General features: G+C 40.3%; 1 protein-coding gene across 1 annotated transcript in view; it reads left to right on the top strand.

The window, feature by feature from the left end:
* Positions 1-19,012, top strand: part of dysf (neuronal PAS domain protein dysfusion) — a 225,560-nt gene that overhangs the window by 40,729 nt on the left and 165,819 nt on the right. Inside the window, exon 2 of the mRNA XM_019051040.2 lies at positions 11,748-11,929. Within this exon, the coding sequence (XP_018906585.2) occupies positions 11,748-11,929 (182 nt within the window). The remainder of the gene's footprint in view (positions 1-11,747; positions 11,930-19,012) is intronic.

Below are 19,012 nucleotides of genomic sequence, written 5' to 3'. Positions count from 1 at the left end.
GTGACGTCTAATTATAAAGTGATTGAGGGATTGTCGAAGGGTCGTGTAATTATCTTAATTGGAAAGCAGTGCTTATTAAATAAGCAACGAGGGATCACCGCGTTTACCGACGTAACCGTCGCGGCGTTCGTCGGAGTCGTCGACGGCCCCTGAAACGCGTCAACTACCAGTCGCGCCGCACAGTGGACCGAGTCAATCAGAGAGGCCGGAAATTAAATTGTTGACTAAAACTGCAAGTTTTGATGTTTATTTCGTCACATTTTAAATTTTCAGATGTGTTGCTGAAAGAAAATTTCACGAGAAAACCAATGGAACCACTTTTAGAACCTCAAAGTTCTATATAAACGGAGTTAAAAGCGTTCAAAGTTTCCAAATGTTGTCCGACCTATCCTATTGGCTGGATCCATTGTGCGGCGCCGTCTCCTCCCAACTCAAATGTTTCTCCTCGCCCACTCTGGGGCGCAGCCCTGCCGTGGCGTGACGCGCTGTCGTTATCAGTATTTTTGCACAATCAAAGGCACAAAGAAAGCCTAGTCCCGGCGGATTGTGCAATCGGGTCGCGCAGCCTGATGATCCCGCTCGCGTAACGTTGACCAACGGGTTCAATGGCTCCGTGTCGAACATGAGAGGCTTATTTTGAAAAGCGTTCGACTCTGAAAAGCGAAATTGAATCAAATTAACAGAAAAAACCTAAATTCGTCATTTTCTCGCGGGAGAACATAACCTCTAGTCAATGTTGCCGTATTCCCCATCGAAAATTTCACATTTACCAGGCAGAGAAATCTTAAGCATTTCCAACGAAAAATTTCACTGATTCTCCCTGTGATCTTAAGCATAAATTAGAATTTTTTAGGGAAAACTTGCACGGGTGCATTCATGTAGGAGATGTAATTGTTTTAGTCAATTTTGCAATCTTGCCATGGAGCAGAGGCGTAGGAAGGGGGGGCAGGGGGGCCTGGCCCCCCCCAGAATTGGAAATAGTATCATCTGCCCCTCCCCCCCCAAGAAATTCTGGATGGTGCAAAAACACCTTCTTCAACGGTAAGTCTCTGTCGCCGTGGCCCGTGAGAGGATGCCTATAAATAGAATAACTTGTTGAATGCAACAATTTCAAAGTATCTTAACTTTAAAATGCATAATACTGGGTAATTTTTAGGCAGAAATTGAAGGAAGATTAGCGCCACAAGTGCCTCAAGATGCGCTCAAATGGAGTTACAATTTCAAAAATTTTCCGGGGGAGGCCCCCTGGACCCCCCCCCCCCCCATTGAGCTGGGGGATATTCCATACCCCCAGACCCTCCAGCAAAATGACTTAGCCACGCCTATGGCATGGAGATACGTTGCTTCGTTGCAGGAATACCGACGCAGGCTGATTGATACTTACTGCAAACAACTTTCAAATATGTCAACGATTTGGAGACTTAAACGCATGTATAGAAAAGTAAGCGAGAGACAAGAAACCTCACGGAACCTTTTCTAATGAAGCTGAGGAGGTTGCGATGACATTATCATAAACAAAAACAATATAAAACCATTCGATAGTGTTGTTCGCGGTTGCCTACATTTGGGAGAAGTGAATCCTAATTGGTGAACTTCTTCTGAGAGGGTATTGAAATGCATCCTCCAGAAAAACTCTTCTCCATTCCTGCGGCATTTCCGCTTGCACATTTTCTTAAAATTGAATCACTGGAGTTGTCTTTCTCTTCGGTACCTACCAAGGCAGAGACACAGCTCTGGGGATCAAATCGGTCATAATGGTCGCATCAGTGGAAAAGTGGGCCCCGGGTTGTGTTCATACGACACCGCTCCGTAGCGGCAACGCCCGGAACTACGAGACCGGGGGCCGTGAAATATCAGTTGATGGTCCAGTTTGATGTGTTTAGTGTACGACTCCAAGGAGAGGTGCGAGAATCGAGTATCGCAGTGTGGACGGGACGACTTGGAGGGGCGGGGGGGGGGGGCAGTATGCCCAGATGAAGTAATATTTATCGCGGACAAGTTGGGTGGCAGAATATTGGTAACGTAACGCGTAGTAAACTCCCATCTTCCAGGTGTAAAGTTAGACTTACATTTGTTTCCAAGTGTATTAATAATCAGCTCTGTATTGAGGCTTTATTTACTCGAGCCATGTCACTCAGCCCAGTCGGTATCTCTGCTCTGTTGTCGCGTTTCCGATCCCGTACATTAACACGCGGCGATATCAAAGACTATAAGAGCTTTGAAGGAGGAGGAAACACAGAAAAAACAGTGGGTTATGGTTCAGCCTCTTATGTTAGAAAATTCTCTTTTGATGGCTAATGGGGGCCTTTCCTAAATTATGTAACGCTCTGGGGGGGGGGGGGGGAGGGGGCAGCCAGCGGTTGAGGAGAGCGTTACGCCATTTTGTTTTTACGTGTTAAATGAGAGGAACCTACTCACAGAAACGTTACAAAGGGGGGTCAAAAATGCTAATAATGCTCTGATAACCAATTTTACCTTGTAGTTCAAAAAGCTTCATTTCTTGAAAATCAAGCTTTTTTATTCCAGTATTAATTTCTTAAAAGCGGCACATTTAGGAATTAAATTCATCCAAATTCAAATGGCAAGACCAGATTTTCAAACCTAACCAATAGAATGAACATTTTCTTCCAAAAACGCCTAAAGTAAATCAAACTGTTTGTGCATAAGTGCAAATCGGTTTTGTAGATATTTCATAATACTTCTTTGATTATACTTTACTTTTATGATTTTATATTATAGAGTTTAAGGGCTGCTATTCTTTTGTCGGTATTACTGTTCTCAGAAAGTTCAAAGAATGTGCTTGGTACCATAGCACACTGGGAAAAGAACACATTGGATCTAGAGTCCAGAGTCTTAAAAACATCGACAAGAAGAAATACTCTTGATTCAATCAGATTTTTAAATCAAGAACCAAGCCTCTTAATTTGAGCGGATTTCCTTTTGATTTAAGCTTAAATCTGATTGAATTAAGAGTCCTTTTTCTTGTCAATGTTTTCAAGAGTCTGGACTCTAGATCCAATGTGTTTTTTTCTCCAGTGCATCGTCGTACCAAATTCTTCATTTTGTTCCTTTCATGCTCGCGCTGCAAGAAAATTAATATCGCAATTTAGTATCTTTGACAGTAAGGCTTATGACAAGAGTAGCGTACTGATATCAATGAAAGCTCAGAGGAGAAACTTGTTGAAATTATCCGCGCACGTTCGGGCGGGTGAGAGCGAGGTGACCATCGAAGAACGCGACATGCCCATCATAGAAAGTGGTCTAATTATGATAACATATTTTGCAAGGAGGGATAAAGTGTGTGTTTATTGCGATGATTGCTCTTAAAAGCGGAGGTTTTCATTGCGGTATTTCCAATTTGTCGCTCGTTTTTCTATCATTTCATAGAAAAACAAAAAATCATTTTTGTAAGTCATATACAAGACATCCCGATGATACCTACTTAAATGAAATATCTACAACGCACGAGTTTTTATTGCTTTGAGTTTTTTCAATGTTGACACAGACGACTTTTAATGGCGCCAAATTATGTGCTCCTCTCTAGTTTTGTTATTGTTTTATCAAGGCTCCATCTTCCAAGCTCAGCCATCGACTTTCGAGTCATGTGGTCAGTTCTCGAACTTGGGCGACAATTATTTGGTCAGAATAGGATGAATTCCGAACACTTTTCTTTCTTTCACAAACCGCATGATCTAAGTAAATTTTAAATGAGGTGATGGAAAGCCAACGTCACTGTTTTAACCCCTTTGATACATCAAACCACTTAAGACAGGGAGCCCTGACATTTAATTTTTGTTACCGTCCTTTGATAAAAGTGCTTAGTAAATTAATGTAGCGTCAATTTCATTATGATTTTATTCCTGTTCAAAAACTTAGTTTTAGCGTGAATACGTACATTTGCCTGACAATAGTTGACGAATGTCATTTGTTACTCCGAGCAGTTTGCCAAAAAAATGTAACGAACGTAGAGATACACATGAACATGAACTTCATTAATAGAAATATATATAAAAAACGTGTTGCTTAGCCAACTCAGTGTTATATTTATTTCTATTTCAACTAAGTAACTTATAGTCATTAGCTTTCTTTCACATAATTATACAAGCATCCTTTAAATAAGCACTTATTTTTCTATGTAGAAGCACTTTCATTTCAGTAAGAAAGCCTTCATTCATTCAGGCCTTCATTTTTTTCGATGTAACACAGACGTCCATGAACTATGAATAGTTTCATCCATGCGTTCAAATTAACAATGCTGCATCGCTTCTCCTCCGGCTGCAGAGACGGTGACTCCAAAACGCCTTCAATTTTTTTTGATGCCACACGGACATCCATGAAGTACGAATAGTTGCATCAAGGCGCTACTACTGAAAAAAGTCTCACAACGTGAACAGCGTCAAAATGCTCAAAAATCTTTCTATTTGATCATCACTGGGGGGAAAAGGCATTGTCTCCGAACTTAAATCTTGCCTCATCCGATCGCATTCTCCCAGATTTCATCACGTATCTCTAAGCAAGTTTATTCACCGGAAAAAAAAAAACACATTGGATATAGAGTTCAGACTCTTGAAAACATTGACAAGCTAAAATACTCTTGATTCAATCGGATTTTTGCTTGAATCAAAACGAAACCCGCTTAAATTAAGAGGTTTGGTTCTTGATGCCAGCTAGATTCTGATTGAATCAAGAGTTCTTTTTCTTGTCGATGTTTTAAGAGTCTGGACTCTAGATCCAATGTGTTTTTTCCCAGTGTTCCATAACTAAATTACGAATTAAAATCACGGTGAAACCGATATTTTGTTTCCTGAAAACATTTATAAGCTAGGTTCAGGCAGCATTGCGTTCTTTCGAAAACGTGGCTAAGCCGCATTCGCGCGGCAACCGATTCGGATTGTATTTTGGCGCTGTGTCAACTTGTTACCAATAACGTCCGCTAGGCAACGCTGCTATGCTATCACTGCATTCGAAGCGTCCTTGTCCTTACTGCGCCATATTTACGATCCTCCTGGATAACTTTTAATCTCCCGAGACCCGATGTGAAGAATACCGTCTAATTATTCTCCCGGTAGATTCCCTATCTTACGGTGAGAAATTTTGCATAAAATATTCTTATCTCTATTCCTCCTTCATGGCCGCAACTCTTTCATAATTTTTTTTTATCCAGTTGCCTCGCTGATTTGTAGCGAACTTGCGCACCCGCTTGCCGGTAAAGCCGGTCTGTCATTTTTTGCTAATCACCTCTCGTATTTTTTGTCGCCTTCTTCCGTATCCAAGAGAGTCTTCGCTTTGAATCAAACTAAGCAGGCATGCGTTTGGTATTTTGAGCTCCCAATAAACATCGCGCTTAAGAGGGTTTATTTACCCGAAAGTATGCTTTAATCGTCTATAGAATGGTGCTGCTATATCACCGCTGCCGTATACGAGGGTTTGTAAAAAAGTAAGTTTACCTATTAATCGTGACATGGAGAATTTCATCTTTCGTTTCTCCCATGTTTTAAACAAGAACACAAGGAAACAAGGAGATTCTAAATAAATTAGCAGACATTTTTAGTGAGGTACGGAGCCTCCGTTTTATTTGTTTAGTCCAATAATTAAAAATAACGGTTTCATAAGAAATCGTGTCCGTGAACGATGTATGAGATCATTTTTTAATTACTGTTTTTTAAGATTTTATTTTACGACAAAAGAATGGTTGGTTATAGTAACTGTTTGTGGGGGGCTAGAGGAGTATCTAATCAAGGGGGGTCTGGGCGCAGAAAGATACCCCTCTACAGGAAGTGAATTGGACGCATTTAGGTTAAAAGGAGCTATGTTACACACAAACCCCATGCACATAGTTCCTTTTAGCATAAATACGTCCAATTGGACTCCACCCGCTCAAAAAAGGAGGAACCACTACGGATCCACAGAGGAGTACGAGAGATTTCGCCGAGAACATTTTGAAAAAATGACTCGTCTCAGGGGCAATTTTGAGTTTTCTCACCCAAATATTTGATGGACATTCAATTTCAAAGATAACAAGCATTAATATAGTACTTTCCGATCTAGACTATCAGTGGATTCGTTTATTACCGCGTTGCCTAATGGCCATCACAACTGGGTATATAGGGCTCTTTCCCATCAAAATTATTGGTCTTGATATTTAAATTTTAAAAGGTTCCCCTTTGATTCTTCGCGTGAATTTTCTTCCTCCAAAAAATATCCGAAAATAACCAAAGCGATAAACGAGAGGCAACACGGCGTTTTTTTTTTTTTTTTTAAGCGCTCAGCCGATAGGCAGCGCTTTTTGATTTCGACTTGCCTCTGAGTACTAGTATACTAGTGCTAATGCGTTTAAATGGCGCACCAGCTCATCGAATGTGTAGGCTTTCTGGGGGGTTCCATTTTTAAAATAAATAAAGCTGTGAAAACTGTATTTTATGCTTTTAACTTTATTCGCAGGTGGTTTCGATCGTTTGTCTGTAAGAAAATTTCTTAGCGGTAGAGTAATTTTTATCAAAATTAATCGTTGAACTCAAATGAAGCCTAAAAAAACGCGCCTGATGAGCTCAACGGTGAGCTCATTTTCGGGAAACAAAAATACGCGTTTACGGTTTCCTTGGTAACCTTTGTTTGTTATCAGCTGATGTTTTATTTCCATTTCCCAGCCAAGTCGACGGAGTTTATACGTCCTTTCTTCATTAAATACATTTACTAACACCTGAGCGCTTTTCTAATACGACAGTATTAGAACTTTCCCGCTTGTTTTCTTTTGAGCAGCGATTATGCCGCGAGTAATATCAATAGGAAGGAATCAAAGGCCATTTGCGATTAAAGGCCATTAGTGTCAATAAGGGCCATTTGCGAGCGGTGCTGGATGTCCTCGGATTCGGCTCATTTCCACCGCGAGTGGCGAGGCCCGGAGACTCGTATTGCACTCTTCCCCCGAACGGCCGGCTCGATGAAGCGCCTCGAAATAAATCACCCGGGACAAAACAACCTATGCGCCACCCAAAATACACGACGCATGCGTCGTTCTACGCGGAGGCGTTAAAATAGACGCGCGGACGTCTAACGACGACCGAGCAGAGCCGTAAAGTAATCAGAATGCGGCTTTGAAATCACAGCGATGGCGAATAGCGTGAAACTGTTGCGGTCTAGCGGTTGCGTAGAGCGCTGAGCCATGAAGCGGAGCCGGGAAGGGGTGGGGGGAGCGCGGTGGAGGGGGAGCGAGCTTGAGGAGCAGAAGACAGATCCGCCGAAGACAGGAGTGAATGTATTTTTTTTATCCGGGCAATTTTCTACGCCACTTCCTGTCATCCTCGGATTGGACGAATAGCGCTAATAAATAAGAGCAGCGCTATTAATTTTTTCCCTCTCTTTAATTCCTCCTACCACGAGCGCTCCCACTAGGCCGTCGGCTCCTCCTATATCCTAAAACTCGGGCTTCCGACGCCGGTGGATCGGATCGCGCGTCCAGATGCCCAAGATAACCTTCCGCCCCGCGCATGCGCGCCCGCTCGTCGCCAATGACATCGCCATCATGGCGGTCGACGCGCCACGCTCTGTCCGTTTCGCGGTCTCGACTCATTGTCACGGTTGTGTCTTTCTCCTATCGCAATTTTTCTCACTCTCATCCCCTATCATAACCCCTCATTTAGAGTCCCTTTATACTGAGAGTCAAGACAACACCCCTCATGGAGTCACAAACGGGAATAAAGATTGCAGAAATTGAATGTTTTTTTGTAATCTTTGATCGGCCCATTTTCAAATTCCTTTCTCCGTTCTCTCTCTAATTCCGTTTGTTCCTTGCCGAACCCGTGATTCCCTGGTCCATTCCAGATCATAATCTTTGCAATCGGTGAAAATGTAATCTTTATTCCCGTTTGTGACACTGTGAAGGCCTAAAATACGGGAACCAATCAGAAATGGATTCACATTGTCTTGACTCTCAGTATAAAGGGACTCTACTCTCATTCAATAGACTGATTTTGTAAATACGTCATTCGATATAAAATCGAACTCTTGGTTCAAACCAAAACAAACCAACATACATTGACCTCATGTACGAATTCTTAATGAGTTAATTTTGTTAATTTATTAAACTGTAGTCACTGACCGGTCATTAATCAAGGTAAGACCCATATAACACGAGAACTTTCGATTGTAAGAAACACTTGGACGCATTTTACCAGCATGGTGCAAAGGGCACGAATCAGAAACAAGTCTCTGTGTTCGTTTACATTTGAAACAAGGGTTCGATATTATATCGAATGACGTAGCCACGAAATCAGTCAATTTCCGCAAATTTCAAAAACGAAAGAGAAAATTATTACCCGCAATGGATAGTAGAGGTGCGTATAAAGTATAAACGCCTGATCCTCACACGCTTGCTTTAAACTTGATCAGACACCCGACGACCATACTATTGAATTCCCTATGGAAAATAAGATAGGAAATGGAAACCATATAGTTATTTTGAATTTAGCCGATTTTTTGTGAAAAAGATGTTCTTGAATGACATTTAGAAAATTTGGCGTTTCAATTGATGTCTAATACGTTTCTGCAGTTTCCATTTTAAAGCGTACATGTTTGTCAGATGAGAGCAGAGAGTACAGCATCTATAATTGTGTGATATGAAGAAATCGTTGAAAAGATCGGGTAAATTTCGCTGCACTTGGTACACGTGTCAAACAGGCACCACAGCACTTAAATTTCATACGGAAAAATTAATGGGATGCATGGTTAATGAGAATAATAGAGACGATTGACCCTCAACCTCTGTGAGCCTTTTCCATGACGCTCCTGTTATCCGTTTGAAATTGATCTATAAATTTCATACGGCGCTTCTCACAATTGCTAAAGATGTCATGAGCAATAAATCAAAGGCATTGCTCAAATGGGTCTATGCAAATCGTGCGTGGCGGGAGACCCAATGCCCACGGGAGCTCCCGAGGGCTCGAAAGGTGTTTTATGCGCTTTTCATGAGGCGTGTTGTTGCCACATTGAAACCACTATCAGCTCATCACTTCACCCTCTTGTGCATGATATGGCCAGGGACAATACGTATATATTCTTTTTATTCATGACCAGTAGCGTGGCGTGCTTTGCGACTTATCGATTGATCTGCCATTTAAACCTATGTAAACGTATTGATAGACAGATTGTTTGCAACAAAAATCATAAAAATCGATTCTTTCCCATAGATTCAAACTGGGAAATGTCGATGATCGATCACTCACGCCGCGCCACTGATTCTGCGACATTACTGATATTTTCACCAAAGGATGCCCGATGAGTCTCGATGGAATTTATTTAACAGATATTATCGATATTTACAATCTTTCTTCATAAAAAATGGAACCTGATACTCACCGGTGTAAATGGGTATTCGTGCCAAAGAAAATTTTAAATGTACCCCGGAGTGACGCGGAAAAATTTCTGAGATAGTTTGCCATTTTCAAACGAAAGAACGTAACACAATTACAGTGTTCCCAATGTTCCATTTTTTAAAAGAATCACGGAAAAAAGTAGGATTTTTGGATGATACAGGCATTTCCAATTAATTGTGGGAGTGCTCCAATTAATCGTGTAGTATCCCAATTAATTGTGGTAGTACCCCAATAAATTAGGTTCCTAACCCATATGTTGCGATACTTCCCCAACTTGAGAAGCGTTCCTACCACAATTAATTGCCATATCATCCAACAAACTGGGGTAGTATCACATTTTTAGGCGATTAACCCTAACAATTTTTTCCATGATATAAAGCCTTGAAATAATTGCTGTTATGAATTTGCTGATTGTCGTTTGTAACTATAGCGGAATAATTAATGAAATTTTCAGTTAGCAACGTCCGAAAGATTCCTCGTAAAAATACAATCTTCTGGTAGAAATTTTGGAATATTGGAATGTGGTTACAATCCTTCGTCTAAGAACCGAAGAGTTTGCTGTAAGGTCTTTGGACTATTTTGGCGTAGATATGATGGGTCTTAAGTCTCTATCGTTATAAGTAAATCACTCCTTGTTGTTGTTGTGTTCATATGCGTTAGAGGAGAAAAAAAAAACACTTTTAATTTTAAGGTCATCGATGTTCAACAACAATTAGGCTCATGATTAATCATTTTGATAACAATATGTTCCTAAGAAAATTCAGAGAAGCAAGCATTGAAGAGGCACTCAAAAATTCTAACGAGTTTTTTCTTTTAAAAGATCTCATTCTGACTATGTACAGGATTAACATATTTTGTCCCTGGATAAGAATAATTCCATAATATCAACCATGCACGGAGAAAAAAGGATAGCAATGGTTACAATGTAGCGTTTGCGTTAAGAATTATTTTGTTGATGTGGCGTTGTTTTTTTTGGATCGTACTGTTCGTCACCGCAAAAGTAACATTGTGCAGTTTTCTCCTCCAGATGCAGGTACATGTTTTGTCGAAAAAGCTTCTCTCGAGAAAAAATCTTGAATAAATCGTCATATGGATCCGGTTTCGCGTGGAAGGAATTTCTAACATTTCACCTCTTGAACCAGCGGTCAGATTAGCGTTATTGCAAAAACAGAGAGCGGTGTAATGGGAATCGTGAGTCGGAGCTCCATTTAGGAGAGAAATGCCATCAATCAATAACAGTGAACCGTTCACCGAAAATTCGACCCACTCGCTGACAGCCATTAAAACGGCGGCAGATCAATAAATCGGCTTCGGTCCGTGATGAACTCAACGGCGGACATGCAGTACATTTGTGATTAAACTTAAAATGTCAGAGTAGAGTTTGCGTTACTTACCGAGGAGGTGTTTCACTTCCTTAAATTAATTTCTCAAATCTGTGTTGAACGCTCGGTGAGGCAATGATTTTACTGCGAACAGCGCTCGGGTTATGTAATTTTTTTTCAAGTGACTGAACAGTTTGATGCATCTTAACACTTATGGGTGAAAATTGTTTCGTAATGTGCATTTTTAAGTTGGTTCCCGCTAACGTGTATTCCTCACACGAATTGTTTCGCCACATGGAACTTTCCCGACAAGAATTTCTTGTTCCGTGCACTACCTTCAAATGCTGGCAAGATTTCTTCATAATTCAGTCGTTGGGTGCAGAGATGGCATTTCTTCGGCACGATATTTTGAAATCTCCACTGCTAATTTATATTTTAGAGAGGAAACTATTGGGTGACTATTCTGAAATTTTTCGGTTTCGGCATTGTAAAATCTGAAAAAAAAATCACTAATAGTTTCAATGAATTTAATACATTTGCTGTAATTATACTGAATGAAACGTTAGTGGAGATTCTGAGACAACGCAACCAAGAAATTCCACTTCTGTATTCAGCGCTTCAATTATGTACAGGAGGTCTTGACTCTCCGTTACTTCAGTACTTTTGAAGTATGGAAAAGTTTTCTGATGGCTTTTCCCTCCATTTTCACTACTTTAATTTTTTATGCTCTTCGCCGATCGACTAAAAATACTACGATCAATAGACCGTCAAAAAGCTGGATTTCTTGCTCCCAAATAAACTCAACTCCCCTCTAAGTATTGTATGACATGTATTTTAGGTTTGATGTCATGACCTAAATCGACCTTAAAGATGTGAATTGACATGTTTATTTTAAAAAGACTCAAACACTGGAGCTTTCTTACTTATCCATCACAACTTCCAGGGCGAAAAGGTCTTGGTCACTTGGGTTTTTCTAAAGTGAACTTCTCTTCGTTAAGCATTTAGCGCGTATGAGTTTCGGATTTCACTGAGCTATTTTTTTCTCTCTTGACAGGTTCGATGCCACAAAATCGACCAAAGGTGCGAGCAAGCTGCGGCGAGATCTGATAAATGCGGAAATAGGGAATTTACGGGATTTGCTTCCTCTTCCTGCGTCGACCAGACAAAGGCTCTCACAACTTCAACTCATGGCTCTAGTCTGTGTCTATGTCCGAAAGGCCAATTACTTCCAACAAGGTAAGGATCATTTTAAAATGCAACAATTTTTGCATGCGCCGCATTGTGAGATTCAGTTCTAATCTGAAATTTTGATACCTTTGCACGATGGAAACTTTACACGTCATTTCCTCGAAAAAGTACATACACAATCGCAATCCAAGCAGAAGAAACTTAATAGTCTGATACTTTGAGGTAAAAACTCAAGACATTTTAAGTATTTTCTAGATTTTAACATAACTACCATGGCACATTGAAGAATTAATATCTTTATACATAATACCAAGAGCAATCATGCATAATTTTTTGCCCACTTTAACAAATACCACATTCCGGAAATGAAGGTCGTACCAGAAACCAAAATATCTATTTCTGCGAGGTCGCATTTCCTAAATAGATTCATTCATGTACAAAGCACTGCATGCACAATTATTCTAGTTTATATATTTTTTGTTTGTACTAAAATCATTCCTCCCTAAACGTGTTATTTAAGACCTGATTATCAAATATCTTTAAGTGCTTCTATGAACTGGAAGTATCATAATTTGAATGATTGCACTGTGATGACATGAATTCGATACATTTTGGTTCGCCGAAGTTTTCAGTCCAAGAGTGTAAAATGTGCAATCTCTGTTCCGTAGGAAAGTCTAAATTAAATTTTCTTGAATTCAGGTATTGAAACTTTCAAACACTGCGATCAAAACTCGGTGTAAACGCTCGACGTGTCAGTTTTTTATGCAAGCGTTTTTGAGCTACTCGTACTCGTATATGGATAACGCAGTTTAATTATTTGTTTTTTTTTTTTTTTGTATTTATGATTCCCTACATAAATAAAGTGTCACCCTACTACATTCATACCCGTTAAACGTTAGCTATTACTAGACAATATCATAAACGTTTAAATTGATTCCTATTTTTCGTGTGAAACAAACGAGGATACCTTTTTTTGTCTTCAGCGAGTTTCAGCAGAAGCGCGGGGCTCTAGGATTTTTAACATAATTAAAACGTTAATTTATGTACCTAATTCATTAACTTGTATTTCTTTGAGACCAGATAAAAAGACACAAGCAAAAAATACGGAGGATCAGTGTTCTAGGAAAAGGGTGAGGGTATGGAAGGACGACAGTATAAACGGTGGAGCTCGGTGCTCGGCGAGAGGGAGGGGGGAGGGGGTGAAAAAGACTGGCCGTAAACTGTAAAGGAGGACATAAAGTAGCTGAAGAGGGTTCTTCGAATTTGATCTGAGATAAAAGAGCTTTGGATCTTGTAATCGTGGGCGTGTGTTTTTTCTTTTTCCACCAAATAATGGTAGCTTACTCGTGAGTTGGCTGCAGCTAATTGCGCAGATATACATGCATACTCATGTATTGGGTGTTGTGTATTGTGTGAGCCACGGCGATAAGGCGGGTAACACAGGTAGCTGAGCTGCGCCACTGTACCAGCGCCAGTAATGAGGGGGTAATTACGGGTGTCCGGGGGGTGCAGGGGGACCCTGGGGGCGCTTACTACCAGATCATGAATGAGATATCAACGGCCTCACCTCTCCTGTGGGAAAAGAGCGAAAAGAAAAAGAAAAGCACAAAATCTGTCCTCGGGCTTACCTCTTTGTGAACATTGTAAATTGATATTTAATTGATAGCATCATTCGCTCCATTTGTTTACTGCGGCGGAGACTTGAATGCGCTGCAAATAAAATTGCTTAGCGACGGCCAGTGTTCGTCCAATCCTATATTCATCAGGTTTTTGATTTTTCACATGCCTTATTTTTCCACTCAAGGAGCTCATTGCCAATAAGAAATCGATGGATAAACTCATTGACTCCGTACTTCTGGAGGTAAAATACCAAAAAAAGCAACAAAAAAAAATCATCAAGCGTTGAGCTTTCAATTTTTATAGATTTCGATCACCTCGGGAGGTAGTTCTAAAAAAGGTTCGACCTATCGAAGACCAACGGATCTGATTGGTCGAATCCGGTAACGACGGTATCCACTGGTGTTGGTGATTGATGAGACAAACCGGGACAGAACTTCCCAAAGAGGTTCGGAACTTTAAATAAAATTCGCTTTTTGACGAGTCCGTACTCTTTCTATACAGGTAATGGGTACTAGTTCAGATGTAATCTGGCAGAGCTAAATGCTCAGCAGGAGGAGCGTCCGGAAAGTTCCGAAGACTGTAAATGGGATCAAATTCTGAACGGAAACCCCTCATCCGCGCGGGAGTATGCGCCGTGGATTTCACGGCTCTAATCATTAGTTTTAAAGCGTGCAGCTGAGGTTTTGAAATCTTTTATCGGACGTTAAATTGGATGATCCTCTTCGCGGGGAGCAGGCCGAGCGAGCCAGATCCGGAATCGCTCACTCCGAAAAACCCCCAAGACGCAAGTGATTCATAAAATCAGTGAATCATGTTAAATTTTTAATGTTCCATTGGAATTCATTAAAACACCTGAACTCGTAATTTTACGACCGGTCTCATATAGGTCTAGAGAAACGAGGGAGAAAAAAAACCTTGGAGGCACATTAGCGAGGTGGTTGAGTTAAACACCTGATCCGTTCCTCTGGACTGCCGTGCTAAGGAAGAACGCCGTATGAGCCTTCTGACGCTGCCAAATTTCCTTCGATAAAAACAAAATGTACTGAGAAAATTGTAAATATCTGTCCCCCATAGTTTTTGGACAGTTTTGCGCGCAATTTAATCTAAAATATCTGAAAATTTTAAGGATAGATATGCTTAAATGGCGTCAAAAATATATGTTTTATCATGGGAAATTTGGCAACTCTCGAATGTTCATACGGCGTTTTTCTTTAGCGTGGCATCGTTCCCCTGAACCTCGCTGAGCAATGCTAATCTGACAACCGTGTCGGAAGGCTATGTGAAAGAGCAGAGGAAAAAAAGCGGGTAAAAAGACAATAAAAGTTTGGAAGTCTCTGTTTGACGATCAGTTTCGCGGCTCGACGTGTCTGGGGCGCACTTTTCTCCTCCATTGATGATCTATATTCTTACAATTACAATTGTGGAACCACGAAGGCGAAATAAAAACCCAGTCTGACATTCTATTAGCGGTATCTCTACATGTTCCTGTTCCGAATTTAATTCGGCGTCGAGATAAAGAGAGGAGAAAAAAATGGTGATGACTACTCGGAAGATCTTCTTCGAAAGTCTTCTCTCGGATGATGCGAACTTCGAGTTTTTATGGGCCGCCTAACAGTGCTAACTTTTTCCACATTCATTCTTAAGAGCTGTTTCCTGTCGTTGACTTGGGAACAGATGAATGAGAACGCGTGGTCGCGGCTGGACGAGGTACTTAAATGCCTTGGATACTGGACTACGTTTTTGTACTATATGCGTGCAGACTTTCAGTTTCCAAAATATGTTCAGGACGTAAGAATTTTCCAGTAAAATCATTGAAGTGCATTTTGTGAATGCTAGCGTGAGTGCATGAATCCTTGATAACAAGTTTGTCGAGGATGATAAAAGGTATTTGTTAAAGTACTGCACGCAACATACTCCCTTTTAAAGTCTCACGAAAAAAAAAACGATTCACACAACGTGAAGTCTGGAAATCAACTCCTGAGCAAGATATACTTGGTTAAAATTAACATTGGTTAATGGCAAAATGCCGTCTACGCCTCTATGGTATGGGGTTAGCTTTCATTTAGTTTGCGTTAAAATACTTCTTCATAATAGTTCAGGAGTTGATTTACGAACTTCTCTCGTGTGAATAGTTTTGCATACAATATTTTAATATATGCACAGTATTATACCTCTTAAAAAGTCGCTGCAAAAATTTTAACACGTTTCACGCGACTGAATATTTAAATTTAATGTGTTGTCCCGGACCCCGACGTAATCAGCCATGGCTACTGAACGATTGTACTAAATTAACTAACTGATTGTCATATTCAAAAAAGAAAAAAAAAAAGAAAATTATAACATTTATAATTCGAGATGAAAAATTAAGGAAGCATTGATAGGTCAAAATTGACTGAAGATCGTCCAAATTAGGAGCCAATTTCTTGCTACTCTACAGTGGTTACACTTCGGTTGACTTTCCAGGAAATTGGATATGCTCCCTAGTAAACAAGAGTATGATTTGAGAGTAATAAAAACATTGACAGTGACAGCGATATTATCAGAATAATTTTCGGCACCGATGAAACGATGCTTTCATTGATGGCACTCCATAGGTTAAGCACACACACATGACGGGGGCCGCATTATCTGGAATAAATTCTAATTTCAAGGCTCATGAGACGGTGATAAATTGATTTCGGCACGGAGGTACGCGTCCGCGTCGCTTACAAGCCGAGAGCTGCGATCAGAGCAATCAGTATACGGCCATGCTGAGGAAAAACACCGTATGAGCATTTCAACGTTGCCAAATTCTCTTAATCAAATACAAATCATCTGGGCAATTTATTGATATTTTTCCTCCGATTTTTCAGAGAATTTCATTCGCAGTTCGATTTCAAGTATCTGCAACTCTCAAGGAAAGATACTCATGACGTTCCTGAAATATAAATATTTAATAGGAGGAATTTTGGCGACGTTCGAATGCACGTAGGGCGTTTTTCCGAAGCAGGGAAGTACACTGCCGTGCTTAGGAGAAACGCCGTATGAGCATTCGAATGTTGCCAGATTGCCTCTTGGGAAATATTAATTTTTGAAGAACTTTATGAATATTTTTCCTTGAATTTTTTAGACACTCTAGATCAAATTATGAGCAGAACCCCCCGAAAAACTCGCAGACAAATATTCACAAATTTTCCCGAAAATTCATGATGTATCGAGGGAGATTTAGCAACGCCTGAAGGCTCTTACGGTGTTTTCCCATAGCAGGGCAGTACAGGCGACATCCAAGTGAAATCAGAGCAGGACTCGGAATGTTGAGTGAACACTGATTGGGCACTGAGCGGAGATCAAAGGCAGTATGACTCAGCTGTTTGGTATAATTACTGGTCTTTTCAATGACTGAAATAAGACGTAACTCCATTCAATGACTGATTGATGAGTTGTCTTACATCAAATTTTGATCAGTAGCGTGATAAATCCCTCAAATTCCCCCTCTCCCGCCCGCTCCATGCCTCATGCCTCGTTGCGTCCGGAACCTGGGATCTCAGTTGGCGGTTGTCGACGGATCCTTTCAGTCCCGTGCTATAGTCATCTTAATTACCCAGATTCAGATCCAATTAACCCGATCCCCACACTCGGCTCTAAGCCGTATTTTACAGAACTAATACGTAATATTGCACATTACTATTCTAAACCTCGGCGCAACGTAACGTATTCGTCTTTCCTTTGTCTCTTTTCCTTTCGTAGTTTTTTACGTAACCGAACACTTAATTTTTTCTCGGGAGAAACGCATTAAGTGCTTTGCGCAACCGCCTTCAAATTTACAGAGATAAATTCGGCATGGTTAAATCGTAGCGCACTCTACCGTGCCGTTCCGAAGTTTGGAGGACTGAGTAATTGCGCTACCATTCTGCCGTGCTAAGGATAAACGCCGTATGAACCTTCAGGCGTTGCCAAATTTCCTTTGATAAAAAATTCATTTCCAGGTAAATATATGAATATTTTTCTTCCAATTTTTCGGATAATTTTGGTCGCAATTTCATCTGGAGTTCCAGAAAATTTCGAGGAAAAATATTCAAAGCTTTCCTACAAAATAAACATTTTATCGAAGGAAATTTGGCAACTCTCGAATGTTCATACGGCGTTCTTCCTTAGCGCGGCAGCATTGCCGTAAAACTGTTGTCGGTAACAATAAATGATATTATATTCTCGTAAGGTTGTTAATTTTCAATTGTGTGGCATACGGCTTGGGCTGAAAGGCGGAATGGATTTTCTGAGTTAATAGTTTTATTTTTATTAGTTTTAATTATTATCTTAATGGCGGTAAAATACTTGTTTTTTAATTTATTTATCTTCAATTTATTAAATTATCTTCTCGCGCAAGCTCGTCACAAGAACGCGAGAGCCTCGTCCTGTGGAGACGGTGACCACAAAAAATCCCTCCAGTTTCATTTCCGGAACTCAATATTTGGACAAACCCCATGAAAACATCCTGTGGATATAAAATCAGCATAGCTGCCTTTTTATTTCTTAATTTTCAAATGTGTTTGTTTTGACGGTTAAATTGAGCTACATGTCACCTTGAAATTGTCCACGAATTTTCTGAACACCATAAAAAATATACTCGCAAAATTTCAAGAAGGAATATTGCTCGGTATTTTTTCGGGGGAAAAATATAGCATAAGAGGAAGTCAGAAAATGTCTGATGTAATTGGGCTAGTCATTACGTCTACGTAGTTGTTTATAATTTTTTAGACCCGAAAGAGGCATATTTGAAGGTTCAACCGAAAGCGCCTTCATTTAGGCAAGTATGCAATAGAGCTCATCTGAGGTCAGGTAATACTGTATGTGTGCTGATTTTGGCGTCGAACTGAAAAGCGAAGTTTTAAATCATTAATTTCTCAATTCATTTATAGTTCTGTAGACATGTTTCATAATGTTTAGAGTTAAGATGAGAAATTATTAAACAATCGCTTAAGAACACCTACCGCGTGATCCTCATTCGTTCTACATTTGGTTGAAACCTCTAAAGTAACCGAACAGCAAAAGGGAAGCAAAATAAGATGGGTAACCAAAATTCAGTCATGCACAGTTATAACGTTTTTAGCTCCATTAAAAACATTTTTAATAGTGAAAAAAAAAATCCTATATTAAGAAGCCTGGGATAGTTTCAAGATCGAGGGATATGAAAGCACAAGACAGCTTTACGCCACTTCGTTGATTATAAAAAAAAGCAAAAGCGAGAGAAATAAAATTCACAAACAGGGTTTATAAAGAGTAAATAGAAGGCTCGTAGAAATGGATGGGCGGAGGGAAAAAGATTAATCGGGTTCGTACGTTACGGGGCTGTCAGCAGATTTTGAAAGGACTGAGGAGCGACTGATCTAAAGGCAGGGGCAACCAAGAGTCACCTTTGCCAGTCGACCGCAACTAGCCGGGTGACAACGTCATAGATAAGTCTTAATGAGTGACTTGCGTTGCATACAATTGGAGCAACATCTCTAATGATATACACAATTAGCGAGTCCATGA

This window comes from Bemisia tabaci, chromosome 5, assembly GCF_918797505.1.
Source record: "Bemisia tabaci chromosome 5, PGI_BMITA_v3".
In the NCBI taxonomy this organism is placed as follows: Eukaryota; Metazoa; Arthropoda; class Insecta; order Hemiptera; family Aleyrodidae; genus Bemisia; species Bemisia tabaci.
The sequence above is the reverse complement of the archived record's forward strand: the minus strand, read 5'-3'. Positions and strand labels throughout refer to the sequence as shown.